At 44.2% G+C, this 20223-nt stretch overlaps 1 protein-coding gene across 1 annotated transcript in view; it reads left to right on the forward strand.

Annotated features, from left to right (window-relative positions):
* pard6g (par-6 family cell polarity regulator gamma) overlaps nucleotides 1–17930 on the forward strand; it is a 37589-nt gene extending 19659 nt beyond the window's left edge. The window contains exon 3 of the mRNA XM_005797383.3: nucleotides 16357–17930. Within this exon, the coding sequence (XP_005797440.1) occupies nucleotides 16357–17423 (1067 nt within the window). The 3' untranslated portion in view covers nucleotides 17424–17930. The remainder of the gene's footprint in view (nucleotides 1–16356) is intronic.
* Nucleotides 17931–20223: the final 2293 nt, after the last annotated feature.

Consider the following 20223-nt stretch of genomic DNA (forward strand, 5'->3'; position numbering starts at 1 on the left):
ACAGCAACGACTAATAAATATCAACCCGTAATGTAAAATCAGTAGTATTGTTGCAAGAGAGGGTTGCAAAATATGGATGAAAATAAGAGATGAATAAAAAAACAAAACTGTAGAAAATAGATTTTTTTTTTATGTCAAAACGATAGTCATCAACTCCCAACAACATCCCTCCTCTTGATTTTTTTTTCCTTTTTTGCTTTTCTCATTTAGTCGCTATTGTAAAGTTGCTATATTTGCCTGAGATGAGCATCAGATTTTAGATAAAGGCACTTCACTTACTGGCAATTACTGGAGCAGTTGGTAAGGATGTTTATAAAAGGCTTCAATTATTTACCCCATTCTACTCTCACTATCTATAGTTTATAGACTTTGGTCAACCTTGATTGTTGTTAGAGTTACAGCTGATTTTTTAACATCTTGTGTATATTTAACTGTAGTTCTGGACAAGCTTCGGTGACTAGCTGTTAGTCTGCTTGTAGCCACTTCCTGACTTTCGTTGCAGAAAGGGGATAATCAAGAAAATGTGGGTTTAACAGAATTGATGTTATGTCAGATATGTGATGCAATGTTTCCCTAAAACTTTGCAGCCCACTTGTCAATATGAGTTCAGATAATTTATAGAGCAAACGAATGTCGTCATAACCCCAGTCTACTATCTAAATACATTTTCAATCTGCTAAATGATATTCAAATACCCAGCAAGACAACATTTGGAAAATAAATAAAATGTAATGCATTGTTCCGCAGCCATAACCAATTAAGTTAAATCAATGTTTAAGTAGTTGTTTTTGCTCAACTTTGAAGTTCAGGATGTTGTTTTTTTTTTTTTTTTTTGTCAGATATGCCAATCTTCAATTTGAAATCAGTTATTTCCTTTTGTTGAACAATATGTTTATATTAATGAAGGATGAGCCTCTGTATAATCAGGCTAAAACTTTGCTCACCAAAACAAACTCATCAGGTTGGTTTGAAATTTGAACCAACTTGAATCCAAACTGGAAATACTTTGGTGCTCATTAGAGTCATAATGTTTGGTTCCATGCTTAAAATTTGCTCCAGTAAATTTAATAATATTCATTGTTCACATAAGAAAATATGTCAGAAAATTCAAACTTGAATAGAAATATCTATTAAAGTACAGTAGGACTATTGTTTTTGTTTATGGCATGTAGTGCTGTCCATAATGCTGCTCTAAATGTTATAATTATCTCTCTGCTTGACTTGGATTTCATTAGGTCACCTTTTTAAATCCCATGTTTTTTCATTAATCCAGGTTCAAACGGTAAAAGCAGAGTCAAATGCACGGCCTCCACATTTTAGGATGTTCCCATGTTTGTGTGCCAGATTCCAACTCAAAACTATGTTGCTTCGAGTCTCGGTGGTTGAACAAAATTTATAGTGGAGAATATTGCAGCTCGTCCAGCCCTCCACTGCAACCACTGCATTCTTTTCTCTGTTTATTAAAGTTGTTTCCATCTATTTAAATATCATAAATAAGTTCCGTGCAACTATTTGGAATTCTTTTTTCTTTTTTTTTTTACGTTATTCTAAAAGAAGCTTTTGTGAATGAATGCTTTGTCCGTTTTCTTCCACATTGCCGATGTCAAAGCAAATGAATTATACACAAACAGGACTGTGAGGACGATGTTGTTCTTGTTTATCCATCCTGAAGAACGTCCAGTAGAGAGCAAATCCTCTAAACCGCGATTCATTAAACATCTGAGGAGGTGAATCAGTGGTTGAATGTAGGAGTTGATTTGAGGGATTGTTTCTACTCTAGATATCTAAACCTTCACATCTTATTAATGTCAACAAAAAACTTCCCTGGTATCTGTTTAAAGTTCAGGGAGTGTTACTAATCACGGTGTTATCCAAACTGTTTCTATCTCTAGCATATACTCCCTTTTTAGTCACTAGTATAGAAGCAAAGCAACTTATTCCATATGCTTTCTTTTAAATCCATCTACTCAGATCCTTTTTTTTACCTGTAAAATAGAATTACAAAAGTATTCGCAACACTTTGAACTTCTCCACATTCTGATGTCACAACCACAAACTTCATTATGTTTGGGATTTCACTTGATGGACCGACACACAAAGCTTTAAGTGAGAAGTGCAAACATTAAGGCTCAGAGTAAAATTCAGTGCAATTGATTGACCTTAGAAATGACCAAATTGGTAAACAACATTACTGTAATTTAAGTGTCACTTCAGGCAACATGTTTCCAGAATCTGGATTTAGTTCGCGTCTAGTGGCAGCAACCATTTTTGGGTCACTTGAGGAGTTATCAGTGCTGCCAGCCTTGGCACCTGTTGACCAGATGGATGTGAATGTGGAGAGCTTAAATTAACATCATGTGTTTTGGGGATTTTGTTTTTGTTTAATTTTATTATTTGTTTGTTTTTGTTTTTGGAGGGGGCTGGAAAGGTGCAGATTATGACGAGCGGGCCGGCTGCAACAAAACGTTTGCCAAGAAACCTTCGCGTCAGTTTATGAGAGATGACTCGATGGAGAGTGGATTGCTGCCTTTCTTAGGAATGCAAGACCTGCACGTACCTCACCGCTTTGATCTTTTCTTCCCACCCCCCATCTCTGCTGGATATCAGCCTCTACTTTCTCCAGCACACAAATAAAATTAATCTCCTTGTGAGCACACGCACACATTTTTCTTTAAATGCACTCCTCTTCCCTGTAGATGAATCCTAAACCTGCGACGCGCTCCACTCCCCCACAGCACCGCACGGGCTGTTCTGGCGTGTTCGCGCAGCCTCGGCAGCTCTTTGTAACTTGTCCCAGATGTGCGGCTGCAGCCTCTGTGTGCTGCAGCAACTGCTCTTTAAATGAGCGACTGCAGTCAGAGAGTGAAATTGGGGGGGCGGGGGGTGCATGCAAATCACTAATGAGCTTATACTTTAAATGCACGCAAAGGTTTTACAGCCTTGTTGTCTCTTATCAGGAGATCAAATGACTGCTGTAGTTATTTGGGGTTTTTTTTTCGCTGTTTAGGAAACAGTTTGTGCAAATCACACCTGACCCTGTTTTCTTTTTCTTTTTTTTTTATCTTGCCAAAGCGTGCATGCTAAACAAATTTAGCATAAGCAGGCAATGCTATTGTAGATTTTCCTGCTAACTGTGGAGTGAGTAGGGCACCTACTCGGATACAGATGTACATTGAATTGGAAAATGGTGATGAACTGATCATTGTTTTGTGCCTGATTTCATTGACTTTTTCTCTTTTTCTTTCTTTTTTTTAAGATTTGAATTGCAGTAGCATTGCTCAGTAAGAAAAGAGGAGAAACGATCTTGAGGCAGAACACTTCTATCGGTTTTTTTTTTTGCCAGAGATCTCAGTTCGACCAAAGCACACGGCTCTACATAATGTCCCATTAGAGGTTAGAAATGTCCATATATCTACATTTGTGTGATGTGTCAAAAAAGTAACTGTTCCTTAGCAGGCCCCCATAAAACTATCTAATTGTTGTCCTTGTTGCCACTTTCTTGCAGCAATTCTTAAATTGTGAGCCTTAGAGATCTTTTAGTTTTCATTACAACCTCCCTCACTGTACATGGAGTAAGATGAACGTGACTGGCAAATTTGTAACTGGGTCACCTCGTATTTCCACCAATTAAGCTGCAGGACAAACACATTGAATGTTTACCTCGAATAAAATATTTACGAATTGAGATTTTGATTTTGATTTCCCCCAATGTGAGATTTCTCTCCTGTTTACGGATTAATTTGTTTGAAGGCTTTTTGCGGATCTGTGTTTACTCTTTTCTGTTGGGCAGAACATAAAAGCTGTGCAAAAATGAATGAAACTTGTGGCTTCTAAGTTTAAACTCCAACTTGTGCACCACTGTGTATTATATTCTGGTATGTTTATCGAGCTCTTCCAAATTTCCACCCAGGCCCTGCCTTAACCTCCCCTGCAAGAATGTGAAATATGTTTGCATGTTTAAAAAAAAGTTCTTCATTCTGTCTGGACTACTTTTTTTTCTATGTTAGGGTGAGCTAAGAGTCTTGGTTGACGTCTTAAAAGTGAGTGGTAAGAAATGCTTAAAGAAAAAGTCTCTAGTGCTACTAAAACTATGCATTTCAGTGTGGTTTAGTGAAACCACACTGAATCTCACACTCATGAGGATCATTCATGAAAATTAGCCATTTCTGATCAATGTTATCTGTAGAGTGCTGTAAAGAGTGTTCTGTGCTTTTTGGGGGGGTTTTAAACCTTTTTCTTAAGCAAGAAAGACGGGGGGGAAATGTTCTGCTTCCAGGGCACTTGATGAACTGCATTGTGTTGCGCTTATCTCCTTTTGTCCAGCAAGGATGCGCCGTGTCATGTGAGGTTTCATCCTTTTGTGCTTTATAGGTTTGAGAGTAGGGGGGAACTTCCAGCTGCGTGTGTGCATTTCTCACTGTGGGGCCCACGATAAAGCCCACTGTCACAGCATCCAGTGACCTAATGCTAAAGGCAGCAGCGTCCTGCACTGTTCTTTCTGTGCTTCGTCTCAGATCATGGCCTCTGCTGTCACTGAGCACTCCGTCACGCCTGGACGAAGACGGTGTTGGGGGAGAGCTGGTGGAAGGTTGTTGGGGTGCAGGAATGTCACATGCATAGATGGACTGTAGCTGATTGTGCTTTAGGACACAGCTGCAGGCTACAGGGTATATATATGCTTGTTCTTTTTACTGCTGAGGAAATTACTTCAGCGCTGTCCAATAGAATTATTATTCAAACAATAAAATAAGTTTTATAGTTTGGGAAACGCCGTGATGTTGAACCATGCTGGTGTCGACACGTTCCATAAAGCTGTTTCTCAGTCCAGAGTCGGTATAAGAGTTCGTCCTATGCAGTTATTGGCAGGACAGTATATTTCTGCAAACAAAACCCTTCATACTTGAAGAAACCTGACAATCATGAGCAACAGAAACGAGATATGAATGTCGCAACCTGATATTATTCCTCCCAGGCAGCACATGTTTTGCTAAAGGTAGCAAGTTTGGGTGTTTTTTGCAAGATGAGGAGTTGAATAAATGTTTTTCTTAATAATACTTTTAGCTCTTCTCGTGCGTTAAAGCTGGAGTGCTACGTGAAGTAGTCTGAAAGGAATGACTGTTTTTCAGAGATTCTCTTTGGGGCTTTCTAATCTCTAGGTCATATCGCAAAGTAAAAATATCACAAATGCCAAGGACTGAATCTTTGTGCAGAGTGTTGACATGGGTCGGTTTCAAGGTAAATGTTCTGAAAGTCGGTTTCAAAACACCTGGATTTTGAACAACTCTGTTTATGCAGGTTAAAATCTTTCTAATAAATTTGGGTCAATATGATTGACATTTAATATTATTTGTGCTATGGCCATTAACCAATATTTACAGATATTCAGATATCCCCTCACCTTTTCAAGACTGAGAAATAAAGACCACACAGCTGACATTGCTTCTCTGTTTCATTTAACCCCCCCACAATCCAACACTGCATCATTGTCACTATCCCATGCCCAAACAAATAAAACTTCATATTTAAAGGGGGGGAAAGCTCTGTTTTAATGCTTTGTGTTGGATTGTTGATTAGTTTATTGCAAAAATTCATTACCCTAAAGCACAATTTCTGTTGTGAGCGATTAGCAATAATAATAGCACTGGGATGAGAGGTGAGATCACACTGTGTGAGAGCAGACACTGTTGTGCAGCTCTGAAGTTGGACCGGATTTCAATAATATTTCAAAACATAAAACATGATTACAAAGTTAACATTTTAGGCCACATATCACCCTCCTGCATCTCCAGAGAGATACAGGTGCTGTTGTTTTTAGCAAGACCTGTTAGCACTTGCTTTTTCTGACCAAACTATTCAGTGTAGCTTAAAATCACCATTGGTCAATTTCTTTCTTTCTTTCTTTCCCACAATATATTTTAATGTTCCGTTTTAGCTATGAGTCTATTGTTATCAGTGCTAAAGATGCTTTCTTTATTTCCCTTTAATTGCCTTTCTGTTTATTATTCTGATAAATGTGTTGACGTACTTCAACATACAGTACAGACCAAAAGTTTGGACACACCTTCTAATTCAATGGGTTTTCTTTATTTTCATGACTATTTATAAGGCAAGAAATCCCACTTATTAACCTGACAGGGCAACACCTATGAAGTGAAAACCATTTCAGGTGACGACCTCTTGAAGCTCATCAAGAAAATGCAGAGTGTGTGCAAAGCAGTAATCACAGCAAAAGGTTGCTACTTTGAAGAAACTAGAATATAAGGGGTATTTTCAGTTGTTTTACACTTTTTTGTTTAGTGCATATTTCCACATGTGTTATTCATAGTTTTGATGCCTTCAGTGTGAATCTACAATGTCAATAGTCATGAAAATAAAGGAAACTCATTGAATTAAAAGGTGTGTCCAAACCTTTGGTCTGTACTGTACTTGCATACTGCATTAATGCTGCTTACTGCGCTGCATAAATTAAATATTGACAAATTACTCTTGTTCCTGCAGGCAGTTTGGTTCCTCCTGTCTTTGTTAGCACAGGTACAACAAGTATAGTGTGTGCAAGTTTTCACAAAGCCCTGTCTGAAATATCACACCCAAACCTGGCCTCAAACACTTCTTTAAATGTCCGCAGTCTGGATTTCTGAATGATGATTATGGCGTTTCTGCAGGTTTTTGCTGCGTGCCATAAAAAAAAAAGAAAAAAAAAAGAAGTTCCCGTGTTTGTGTCTGATATGTTTTTAGCATTAATGCTTCATCCGTTTCCCTTCATTACGCCAGCAACGTATAAAAACATACCAACTTTCTAAAAAAGGACCTGAAGTACTGACTCTGTCAGGATCTGTGTTTTCTGTGTTCATTTAGAGTTTTTTGTGTCCTTGCGTCTCTTCGTTGTCCTGTCCTCCCCTTGATTGTTCCCAGGTGTGTCTCGTCTCTGTGATTACCCTCCCGTGTATTTAACTCCACCTGTGTTCTTTGTTCCTCGTCGGGTCCTCGTCGAATGTGTGTTCTCTCTTCCGAGTTTCTGTTTTGTTTAGCGGTTGCTACCGGCGTCGAGCCCTGGCTTCAGCTCGGCCGTGCGGCCCGTTCCTAGAGTGTGTTTACCCTTCATTAAAAACATCATATTCATCTTACCTGGGTCTACAGCGTCTGCCTCACCACCTCTACACACCACTTCATGACAGAAGGACCCGACCAGACCGAACGGTGAGGCACGCTATTTTTTACTTTTCACCATGGACCCGGAGGAGTTAAAGGAGCTGACGGACACGATCGGGGAATATAAGGAGGCGATGGCCAAACCGTACGCTGCCTGCAGACGGCTCGGTTTCGCCATCCGCTTGGGGCTCCTACTGGACTACTGGGTTCCTCGTTTTCCGCACCCGGGGTTGGTGGAGTTGCAGAGGGAGGCAGAGTGGGAGCGTATGGCGGCTCTAGCCGTCATGGCTGGCGAACCTCTGCCTCCCAAGCCGCACAGTTTCTCCGCCAGCCCGGATCCAGCTCCAGCTCCGGGACCAGCACCCCCAACCGGTGCGGCCGGCGCACCCGAGGCCGAATCAGCCGGCGTTCCAGCCGGCGCACCCCAGGCCGCCCGGAGACAGCGACGTGAGCCGCCGGTGGACCCGGCCCCTCGTCGCCTTCCGGAGCTGTCACCTCCGCAGCCGGTTCCAAGGCTTCGCTGCGGCTCGCCTCCGCGGCCGGTTCCAAGGCTTCGCTGCGGCTCGCCTCCGCGGCCGGTTCCAAGGCTTCGCTGCGGCTCGCCTCCGCGGCCGGTTCCAAGGCTTCGCTGCGGCTCGCCTCCGCGGCCGGTTCCAAGGCTTCGCTGCGGCTCGCCTCCGCGGCCGGTTCCAAGGCTTCGCTGCGGCTCGCCTACGCGGCCGGTTCCAAGGCTTCGCTCCGGCGCACCCGAGGCCGAGTCAGCCGGCGTTCCAGCCGGCGCACCCGAGGCCGAGTCAGCCGGCGTTCCAGCCGGCGCACCCGAGGCCGAGTCAGCCGGCGTTCCAGCCGGCGCACCCGAGGCCGAGTCAGCCGGCGTTCCAGCCGGCGCACCCGAGACCGAGACTCCCTGTGTTCCTCCAGAGACCCTGACCTCCAGCGTTCCTCCAGAGACCCTGACCTCCAGCGTTCCTCCAGAGACCCTGACCTCCAGCGTTCCTCCAGAGACCCTGACCTCCAGCGTTCCTCCAGAGACCCTGACCTCCAGCGTTCCTCCAGAGACCCTGACCTCCAGCGTTCCTCCAGAGACCCTGACCTCCAGCGTTCCTCCAGAGACCCTGACCTCCAGCGTTCCTCCAGAGACCCTGACCTCCAGCGTTCCTCCAGAGACCCTGACCTCCAGCGTTCCTCCAGAGACCCTGACCTCCAGCGTTCCTCCAGAGACCCTGACCTCCAGCGTTCCTCCAGAGACCCTGACCTCCAGCGTTCCTCCAGAGACCCTGACCTCCAGCGTTCCTCCAGAGACCCTGACCTCCAGCGTTCCTCCAGAGACCCTGACCTCCAGCGTTCCTCCAGAGACCCTGACCTCCAGCGTTCCTCCAGAGACCCTGACCTCCAGCGTTCCTCCAGAGACCCTGACCTCCAGCGTTCCTCCAGAGACCCTGACCTCCAGCGTTCCTCCAGAGACCCTGACCTCCAGCGTTCCTCCAGAGACCCTGACCTCCAGCGTTCCTCCAGAGACCGAGACCCCCAGCGTTCCACCCGAGACCGAGACCCCCAGCGTTCCAACCGAGACCCCCAGCGTTCCACCCGAGACCCCCAGCGTTCCACCCGAGACCCCCAGCGTTCCACCCGAGACCCCCAGCGTTCCACCCGAGACCCCCAGCGTTCCACCCGAGACCCCCAGCGTTCCGACCGAGACCCCCAGCGTTCAGACCGAGACCCCCTGCGCTCCGACCGAGACCCCCTGCGCTCCGACCGAGACCCCCTGCGCTCCGACCGAGACCCCCTGCGCTCCGACCGAGACCCCCTGCGCTCCGACCGAGACCCCCTGTGCTCCACCAGAGACCCTGCCTCGGGGGGCTCGTCGTCGCCGTCTGTGGGCGGCCCCCGGGACTCATCGCCACCTCCAGCGCCGCGGACGGCCGCCGGACCGCCTCCATGGTTCCCGCCTCCAGCGCCGCGGACGGCCGCCGGACCGCCTCCGTGGTTCCCGCCTCCGGGGTTCCCGTCTCCGTGGTTCCCGCCTCCAGCGCCGCGGACGGCCGCCGGACCGCCTCCGTGGTTCCCGCCTCCAGCGCCGCGGACGGCCGCCGGACCGCCTCCGTGGTTCCCGCCTCCAGCGCCGCGGACGGCCGCCGGACCGCCTCCGTGGTTCCCGCCTCCAGCGCCGCGGACGGCCGCCGGACCGCCTCCGTGGTTCCCGCCTCCGTGGTTCCCGCCTCCAGCGCCGCGGACGACCACCGGGCCACCTCCGTGGTTCCCGCCGCCGCGGACGACCACCGGACCACCTCCGTGGTTCCCGCCTCCTTTGCCTCCGCCCACCCTGTGGGTAGTTTTTTTGTTTGTTTATGGACTCTTGGCCCTTCTTGTGTTTCCGCCCACGATGGTGGGTAGTTTTTTGTTTTTCTGGACTCTGGCCCCCCGTCCAGCGCCCCTCCGCCCACCCTTGTTGTGTTTTTGTTTTTTCTGGACTCTGGCCCCCCATCCGGCGCCCCTCCGCCCACCCTTGTTGTGGTTTTTTTTTTTTGGGCGTCTGGTAGCCGCCCTTGAGGGGGGGGTACTGTCAGGATCTGTGTTTTCTGTGTTCATTTAGAGTTTTTTGTGTCCTTGCGTCTCTTCGTTGTCCTGTCCTCCCCTTGATTGTTCCCAGGTGTGTCTCGTCTCTGTGATTACCCTCCCGTGTATTTAACTCCACCTGTGTTCTTTGTTCCTCGTCGGGTCCTCGTCGAATGTGTGTTCTCTCTTCCGAGTTTCTGTTTTGTTTAGCGGTTGCTACCGGCGTCGAGCCCTGGCTTCAGCTCGGCCGTGCGGCCCGTTCCTAGAGTGTGTTTACCCTTCATTAAAAACATCATATTCATCTTACCTGGGTCTACAGCGTCTGCCTCACCACCTCTACACACCACTTCATGACAGACTCAGCTGTAGTTGGTTTCTTATGCTGTGTTTTCAGCTGCGGTGAAGATTTGCCAGGAACAAGCGTGTTGAGGCATCCTAATGGTGGATCATAAAACTCTTAGATTCTCAGTTTTTATTGGGGATTCTGAAAAAGTTGCAGAACATTAAAACAGTTTTCACCGCTTTGCTTAACTAGAGGTGGGCCTCAGTGGAACAAAGCCCGACTTTTCTCTCTTCCCTTTACCTTTTTACTTTAGAGGGCTAAAAGCAGCAGGGGGCTTTTAATAGGATCTGAAAACCCGACCGAATTCAGTTTACTAGTCGATTCCCATAGAGCAGATTCTGGCCACTACAGGAGTTGGATCATTAAAAACCTGTGAAACACTTTAAGGATAATTCAGTGATGGATCATGTTACCCTTGTAGAGGTCAGAGGACCTCACGCCTGTCTTGGAGGAGTACTGCAGATCTTCAAGCTGTTCAGTGATATCTCCAGCTACATTCCTTTAGTGTCACAGTGGGTAGACATACTGGCAGCCACGAGAGGCAGAAGTCAACCAGGAGCCGTCTTTTCACCTCTGACCCTTCCTCCGACTGCGCTGCGGGTTGGTTAAGATCCCGTCTTCTGGTGTCAGAAGGTCTAAGCTCTAATTTTTCTTAGTAAAATTCTCATTTATGGTTTTCTGTAGGACATTGGGATCTAGAAGGATTTCGCAAAGCATGACAACAGTAATCTCAATCTGCTATGCACGAGTCTGGAGCAGAGCTTTTATAATACTCTGCACCATTTAAGTAGGGTTTTTTTTTTGTTTGCTTGTTTTTTTGTGCAGTTTCTTGATCATGAACTTAGAACAGATTCATGTTAAACATAAACACAACCAGCTGTTTGTGTTTCTAAACTGGGATTTCCTCTAAATCTGTGACTTCAATCTTCAAACTTCCCTACTTGTATCCTAAAAAAATAAGCTGCACGTTCTCCTCCTGCCTTCACCCATTTTCACCAGATCGTACACGCTTATATGGACACAAATGAAGACCATTAAAACTTATAAAGCTCCTTTTTATGAATATTTCCAGTTATAAAGACAAGACACCCATAGTCTGGAATAGCATGCTTTATATTTGATTTACATCAACTGTAACATATTTATGTTATCTGTTAGTATTTAAGTTTTTAAGTTACTGACTGACTGAATGAATGCACACTCACTCAAAAAGGCTTAAAGTAGTTCTGATTAAAATGCCAAAGAACTTGCATACCTGTTTTGCTGATTTTCTTTCTTACAAATGTAACTATGGCAATATGTACAAACTGTTCTTTAAGAAAAACTGTCTTCAGGTTAGATGGTTTCTGTCTACTGTAAGAATTTCCAAGCAGTACTGTAAAAAAGTTACTTTTATGTAGCTAAATGTAAATGACAGTAAAGAATTACTGAACAGGAGCAAATTGAAAGATCTTTTCCATCAAAGAAACTGAAGATCTGAGGTTCAGTTGGACGTTGGGTGAATGGCGGTGACCTGTCGGTCTTTGATCAGACACTTCACATGAGCTCAGCTCGATGCTCTCGTGTAGGAGGGAGTTCGTTTTCAGAAGGTATTACAGTGACTGCAGTGTTATCAACTGGAACACCCTCTCGTGTGTCGCCCACATTAAGCAGAACTTGGACCTTGATGTCGGGGACTTGATGGTTAAAACCTTTCTGGCTCCTTCAACTGTTTTTATGAGATTATTTACATCTAAAGTCAAAAGAGGTGTTTCTTTTATTTTAAATTAGACAGAAGGAACCATTCATACACTATTAGTATAGTAATGGAGGGACGTTTTATGTTCACGGTATTGGTTCTAACTCAGACTTGTGTACTAATTAGCTTATTGTTCTGGACATAAAAGGAACCATTTTCAACATCAGGTTAGTTGATGACTATTTTTGTGGAATCAAATATAAATATATCTACATGTCTTTACATAGTTCTAGATGACTTAGCAGTTGGTTTCATCATCAACGCCTTTATAGTTACAAATAAAGTACATCTTCTGTAATCATCACTGAATTCAACATTTGACGATGCATTGGTTTGTCCAGGCATCTTTTTTTCCTCGTGTCATATTTATTATTGCATTTTTTTTTATTCTTCTCTCCTTCTGTATCTGTTTTTTTTCAGGTTCTATATTCAGAGCATTTTATTTGCTCTAAATGTATGGTGAATATTTGCATTTGAACTTTAAACGTTGGTCAAAAATCAGTGAGAACTCTGGAAATATGAGCCTAAAGAAGTATAGGATCATTACATGAAACATGTGAAGGAATCATGACTTAATAGTAGCTCAGTGGCAGATGGAGGACACTGTAAGTAGGGTTGTTTTCTCTGGCCAGAATAAATTACAGCGGTTTTCAAATGATTTGTTACGTGCAGAGGAGGAAAATGGCTGGTATTTTGTAAGGAGAATAGAGTTAAAAGAACCCGTTCTGCTAAACTGAGAGGTTGCCTGTGGTCGTGGGTGGTGCTGTTGCAGCTTAATGTTAATGGAGCGCTTGTGAAAGTTTTAGCAACAAAAATGTTACCATAATGCAAAACAGTTGATCTGAACTTGGATGTAGGCTCTCCTTCGGTGCAGCTCCACTGTGAGAGAGATTGATGGAGCCAGTCTGAGAAAATAGTGAAAAAAGTCAGAGATTTACTGCGTTAAAAATCTGAAGCAGAGTGTCTTAATTTAATTTTTTTTTTGTTGTTGTTGCTAAACGTTGTAGGTAGAGCTGGGCAGACCTGCTGTTACATTACTGCTAATAACATGTCCTGATGAAATGTGGTTCCTAAAATATAGTTTACGTAGTGTTTCTGGGGTAAATCCCAAAACACCTGCTCAGATTAACTAGACATTTCCACCAGTAGTTGTTGCCCTGCACTGAGCCACTCCCCTCCCTTCTGAATTTGTAGGTTTTCATAGAACAAATTACTCCAGCATATGCCTCCTTTTTTTTTATTATTATTATTATTATTTTTCATTTCTTTGCCAAACAGCTGCAAGACATAACCCTCTAAAAGCAGCGTTTTGGTTGCAGATGTTGGCTCTCTCACTGATTGGTCGTCTATCCCGCAGTGTAACCTGGGTGATGTGGCGCGCTGTTTGCTGCGGCTCGAATTTGAGAGCGAGGTGAGGGGTGTGGACGCAGGGTGTTGCACTTAAAAACCTGTAATGAGACTCTTGCTGCAACCCCTCCCCAATATGGTTCCCATCAGCGGAAAACTTGCACTTATGGCAGAAATTCCTGCCCTGTAGCGAGTGCCTTGTCTGGATTCAATCAGATCAACTTCTGCCAGAACATGCACCGAAAACTGAAAATACCACTTGATGATTTTGTTTTTGTTTTTTTTTGGGAGGGGGGGGGGCAAACTTATGATGACGTGGGTGCGATTTCCTTCAGACTTGCTTTCTTAAGATTGTGAAAAATCTTATTTTGTTGAGCTGGGAGACTTTTTCTCCCTTTCACACCTTTTGAACCGTTTCACATTTTTGCCACTTCACAACCCCAAACTTCAGTGTGTTTTGTTGAGATTTGATGTGATTTGTAATTCTAGATCATAAATACACATTGATCTAAACTAATCCATTGTAGCTCTGGCTGTGTGTTCAGGATGATCTGCTGGACGGTTGAACTTTCTCATGTGTTTTTGTGACCTTTAACACATTCCAGTCCAGGATTTCCCTGTATTTATTGAGCTCCAGCCATCTTCCCATCAGTTCTGGACAGTTTCTTGTGCTTCATCCAAAAAATGCATCCACACAGAATGATTCTGCTGCCACTTTGTCTCAAAATAGGGTTGGTGTGCTCAGAATGACCTGTAAACATGCTTACTCTGATCCCTAAATGCCATGTGACAAATGTAAACTAGATTTCAGTTTAGACACATGATCAAAGTTTGGGACATCGTCTTCCACTTTCACCTTGCCTCAATTCTTTTTTTTTTTCCCTACTTTGCCCCTGATCTGTCTGCTCCATTTCTTGGTTTCTATGGTAATGTTCTAAAAGAAAGCTTTCACATTTTTACAATTTGTGCTCAAAGTGTATACATTTATGCACAATTTTCTGTTTGGCCATCACCTTAAATTCCCCTGTAATACTATAAACTTTGTGTTTGCAACATGAGGAAACGTTTCGGCAAATTGAACAGCGTTCCCTTACAGAGAGCAGCTTCTTGACTCCCAGAAGTTGCTTCTTGCGTCTTAACTTGCACCACAAGCACGTAACAGATCTCTCCAGACCCTCCGCACGCTTTTCCTTTTGTCCCTCCCCTTCCCCTCGCGCCCCCATCACTAGACTTGTTCTTGCTTAGTCGTCAAGTTACAGAAGGAAGAGAAGCTGCAGGAGAAGACACTTTACAATGTGAGAGGGGAGCCTGAGGAGCTGGCCTCTGTTTCTGTTTAAAGGCTCTAAATTAATTTCAGGGTGCAAAGATTAGGGGAGAAAAGTCCAGAAGAGGTTTCAACATGTATTACTGAAAAAACTAAACGAGTAAAGCTCAAAAGGGCAAATGTGACTCATAAAAGTGCAGGAGCTGCTGCTCCCACTGGGAGACCTTCACTTCCTGTCACATGCCGGTTTACGCCGTCCAGATTTCCTGCCGGTTGCAGAGAAAGATGGGAAGATCAGACAGATATCAAATTGTTTTTTCGCCGCAGCGCGTTTATCTTTCGCTCTTGCTTGGGGTGTCTTAATGTACTCAGAACTATAGAAATACACTAGCTTGTGGTTAACCTTCGAAGTAAACTAATCTTTTTATTATTATTATTTACATATGTACATGAATATGCTCATCAGTAGTTGCGTTATCTTGAGGATATGACTCACCCTTTGAGTCAGTGATCTAGTCCTCTATGAAGGCCTTCATTGTTCCACCGATTGCTCCAAAACCTCAGACTTAAAGCATCAGGCCTTAACTCAGATTACCACAACAATCTGTTTCATCATCCTATGTTCCCTCATTATCCCTGACTGACGGCTGATCTGCTCGCCTGACGGATGGTGCACGTATGCGCCGATGTGTTCGAGCACAGATATGCAGGGTGCATGCAGCTGCTCGCTGCTTGCGGAGGGGTGGATCATCGCTGTCAGCAGAGGAATGCTCTGCAGCACTCAGCAGTCCTGAAACTAATATGCACACGCAACATGTTTACTGCTTCTCGCTGACAGCAGCGTGTGGATCACATTTGAATCTTTGTGTCTTTCCTCGCTGGCTGATCAGCAGTTCGGCTTCATCTGCAAGTGAGCTGCTGATCTTGATGAAAATCATCTGAATCTGCTCGCCAGGTGATTTCACGTGAAAAATTGTTTGCAAGTGGTTTTTGGTATCTTTAGGGCGTTTTCACACCAGACAGTCTGGTAGATTTGGTTTGATTGGGGACTAAAATTGCAACATTTGTTACATTTGCAGCTGGTGTAGTTCACTTTCACACTGCACTGTCAAATGAGCCAAAGCATTTGAAAAACCTGTTTACCCCCTTGCCTGTGGTGGCGCCGCAGCACCACCTCATGAAGGAAATTGCATAAAAGCATCCGAAGAAGACATGAGCACAACTTTCTTCTTCCCAAAATGTAAACAAACATGGAGTCGAGTCAGAATTTAGCGGGTATAAGATTTCGCTTTTGTCTATTTGGTAAAGTCCTTGAGCCATTCTTCCCGCTACTGTTACTCTAGCATTTGTTTAGACTGTATTTACCTAGAATGCCCTGCGTTATTGTATACTTCCTGCTTCTGGAGTGCTCTCCACTGCGTTTTTCATCCTCATATGCATTGCAAAGAAAGTTCACTTTAATCAAACCAAGACCTAGATTTGGAAGCAGACCAGAGTTTGCTTTTTTGGTCTGCATCAAAGTTTGATGCATTCACATCTCCCCAATTGAAACTGTCTAGACCAGGGGTGGGCACTCCTGGTCCTCGAGGGCCGGTGTCCTGCAACTTTTAGATGCATCTCTACTTCAACACACCTGAGTCAAATAATGAGGTCGTTAACAGGACTCTGGAGAACTTGACTGCACTTAGGAGGAGATTCAGCTGTTGGATTCAGGTGTGTTGGACCAGGGAGACATCTAAGAGTTGCAGGGCACCGGCCCTCGAGGACCAGGAGTGCCCACCCCTGGTCTAGACAATCGAGTTTGAATAAAACACTAGTTTTAATCAAACTAGTGTTTGATTAAAGTGAGCTAAACAGGGCTGGTGTGAATGCTCCTTTAACGTAGCAGTCACCTAACGTGAAGATTTATTTTTATTTGTTTCTAATTTTTCTGGTCTTTTTTTCTCCGTTTGTTTGCAGAGGAGGTCGACTACACCACCTTTGGCACCAACACCTTGACTCGTAAAAAGAAGGCGGTGGTGACGCTTCGCAACAGCGACATCAACCGTAAGCGTCCCCGCGTCCCAATCGGCATGCCGCAGGACTTCCGTCCCGTCTCCTCCATCATCGACGTGGACATCCTGCCCGAGTCCCACCGCCGCGTCCGACTCTACCGCCACGGCTCGGACAAACCCCTGGGCTTCTATATCCGCGACGGGACCAGTGTTCGAGTGACTTCCCATGGTCTGGAGAAAGTTTTCGGCATCTTCATATCCCGGATGGTCCCTGGAGGCTTGGCAGAGAGCACCGGGCTGCTGGCGGTTAACGATGAGGTGCTGGAGGTGAACGGCATCGAAGTGACGGGGAAGTCTTTGGATCAGGTCACGGACATGATGATCGCGAACAGCCACAACCTGATTGTGACCGTCAAGCCGGTGAACCAGCGCAACAACGTCGTCCGCAGCAGCAGAATCTCCGGCAGCTCAGGCCAGTCGTCCGACAGCAGCGGCTCCATCGGCAACCCAAGTTTGTCGGTGGCTCCGGTGCGGGAGTCGACCTCTGTGGCTCATCACAACTACCATGACGAAATGGAAAGCGACGAAGATACAGATATTGTCATCGAGAACAGCCTTAAGCGACCGTCTCTCCGGTCCAACGCCTCGCTGGCTTCCAACGCGTCCCGAACGCACCAGCAGACTCCGGCGGCTCCTCCCAGCCCTCCGACAAGGCCGCCGTCGGTGGTCTCCACCTCTTCCTTCCGGTCCCAGACCAGTCTCAATGGAGGGTCCCACCACCAACAACCACAACCCAGCATCAGCCTCAGCCACCAGTTGCACAAAGACCTGAACCTTAAACACAACCAGCACCAGCAGTCCAAACACAGCGAGCTGCACATGCAGCCGCCCCATCACAGCAGCAACCCAGCGCTCCGACACAGCAACGGCAGCCTGCACAAAATCCTCAGCTCTCTGAAAACGGACCCACGCCACAGTCTCGCGCTGCCCAAGGGAGGGGTGGAGGAGGATGGCACCGTCATTACCCTATAATAATTACAGATAAGGAAGCATAAACATCCCAGCTGCTCAGAGACGATACGGGAACAGCCCAATACACACGAGCACAGACTGTGTGGCCTCTGATGTTTTTTTTGTATTTTTATAAGGCAATAGAAAGTTTACAATAATGATACTGTGTATATATCTTGTATTTTTACGTTTCTTATGTTCAAAAATGTGTATGTTCTTTATAAGCGTCAGAACAAATGGCTTTTTATAGTCCACTGTAGGTTAGAGCTCTGAATGTACCTGCAGCCTGGTGTCTTTTCTTGGTGTCCATTTTTAAGACCCCCTTTCATTCTCATTGGAGGGACCAATGTGGGTTTACTTATGGATGTTTTTTTTTTTACAGAGTAAATCTATACTACTTATATTCCCATAATGCTGTGTAGAGTTTGTTTTTACTAGGTCTTTTATGCATCCATGATTGTGATCAAATCTTTGTATCTGTTTAAATAAATTATTCTCTCATTCATGAAAAGCAGATGTGATGAGTCAGCTGTTTCAATTTAAGTCCCATTCTCTGCATGATAAACAAAGTTCTGAAAATGAGATGCGCCAAGCAGAGGTTTTCCTTGCAATATTGAGGGGCGGATGAGTTTCTGGGTACGCTTAAAGGACATAAATATTTAACTGGGAACGAGAGAGAACCTGTGATTTCTTCTCTGCAAATTGGTTAAAAGCCAAATTGTTGGGGTTGTATCCCGGTCTATTCGTCATTGCTTTCAATTGATCAATATGTCCGTACATGTCCATTTTTTTTTCATCCACCTATCTCCTTTTTTTTAATCCATCTGTTCATCCACCCAGAAGTTCATCTCTACATACATCTGTCATTCATCACTCATTGTCTGCATCCAGCCTTCAATAATCCCTTCATCTGTTTGTCTGTCCATCCATCTGAACCTTTCATCTGTTCATCCATATATTCATGCTTTGATCCCTCTGCCAATTCCACCATGTGTCCTGTTCATCTCTCAATGCATCCATTTATTTTTTTTCAATCTATCCATCTTTAATTCATTTCTGCCTCTGTTGTTCTTTTCCATCGTTCATGCATCTATCCACATTATACATCATGATTCATTTGTTTGTCCATCCATCAATCTTTTGTTTTATTTTGAGCATGGAAGAGAAAATAAACGTAATTTATAAACAAAAAGATAACTGAAATAACTCGACATACAGGCTATTTACAGCAGCCTGCAGTTCAACAATGCTCAAAATGGAGTAGGAATAGGAAAATTTTTTAATCTTATCCCATTTCATCTGTCAGTATGTTCATCCATACATTTGTCTCTAGTCTTTTCCTGTTTTTATGAGTTTCATATTCAAAGTTTGACATCCGGAAATTTCTGCTATTTGTATTTTAATGACCTGTTCAGTTTCTCCCTCAAAACAGACGGAGAAATCTGAAAATTAAGATTTGGGGAAAGACTTTTCATGTGAAACGGTGACTGTTGTTCAGCCACTCAAAACATATTTCAGTAGAAAACTTCTCATGCCTTACGTTGAGATTATTCTTCTGAAGATGCATTTCCACCTGATCACAGCTGTTGGGTCATTTGGAGAAAACTCTTTGAGTATTGCAGAAACTGAACAGCTTACTTCAGTTTATCGTTTGGATTTGATTTGGAACACCAAAATAATTTAGTGAAATTGGAGATTTGTTTTTAAGCTTACATCTGACAGTCATATGAGTCATGACGGAAGTGGATGTCTTGAGTTTCTTTCAACGGCAGTAATTGTTTTCTAGGAATTTATGACCAACAGACGATGGCATGAGAGTTATGAACTTGTTTTCTTTCAAGCATTAAATTACGTCTAGTATCGTAGCAGGAAAATTATGCTTGATTAGTTCCTCTAGTATTTTCCACTTTATTTGGGTAGGCTGTGATGTTGAGGTTAACGCTGGCTAAATGAGTATATTTAGAAGCTGCAAAGTACATTCTCTAAAGGTTGGATTCCTTTAGTTGTGGATCAGCTATCTTTATCATTAAGTTTTTGACTCCAGGCAACCTTCATCAGGAATGCAGCATCTTTCAGTCTTAGAGGCCCTGCAGCAGCAGCAAACATTGTGTCACCTCTTTGCTAGTGAACGTTTGCCCGCCATGTTCATGCAGGATGCTGCACTAATCAACCAGCTAACTGATCAGCTAATCTGTACCACCACTCTGCACATTTTAGGGTAAGTGGGGGAACTGAACTGCTAACGAACAGGGTCATTCTGTAAACAGTGGAAGAGCACACACTGTGCACTCTTAGACTGCAAACTGTATTCACCATTTTTTTTTGCAAAAGACAAGAAAAAAAGTTTAAAATGTCATTAACATTAAAAGTCCCAAGTATGGTTCATTCATACTTGCATGTGCCCGAATTTATATTTTTTGTATATAACAAGTTTTTAAGCATGCTTATGACAATTTATATTTATGGAGAAAAGAACTACACTGGTCCTACAGGCCATGTTATTGTCCTGGCTGCCATCTGCTGGCGGTAAATGCACTGACATGTTAAGAGCTAAATGGTAAATTGAAACATCCCCGCAAATCAATGTTATCTTCGCTGTAGATGAAATGCTGCTGGCCGCTGAAACGAATCCCAGTTCATTTTTGTTCAAATCGTTTCAAACTTTAATGTTGAGTCATGGCGTTAAATAAAGAACATAACAAAGTTACGTGTAAATTTTGTGTCGAACCCGTCGACAAGCTTGAATATAGCTAATTAGAAAATAATAGAAAAATAGTTGAATTAAAAAACATACCCGTTGATAGAAAGCAAATTTTAGTTG

This window comes from Xiphophorus maculatus, chromosome 13 (assembly GCF_002775205.1).
Source record: "Xiphophorus maculatus strain JP 163 A chromosome 13, X_maculatus-5.0-male, whole genome shotgun sequence".
In the NCBI taxonomy this organism is placed as follows: domain Eukaryota; kingdom Metazoa; phylum Chordata; class Actinopteri; order Cyprinodontiformes; family Poeciliidae; genus Xiphophorus; species Xiphophorus maculatus.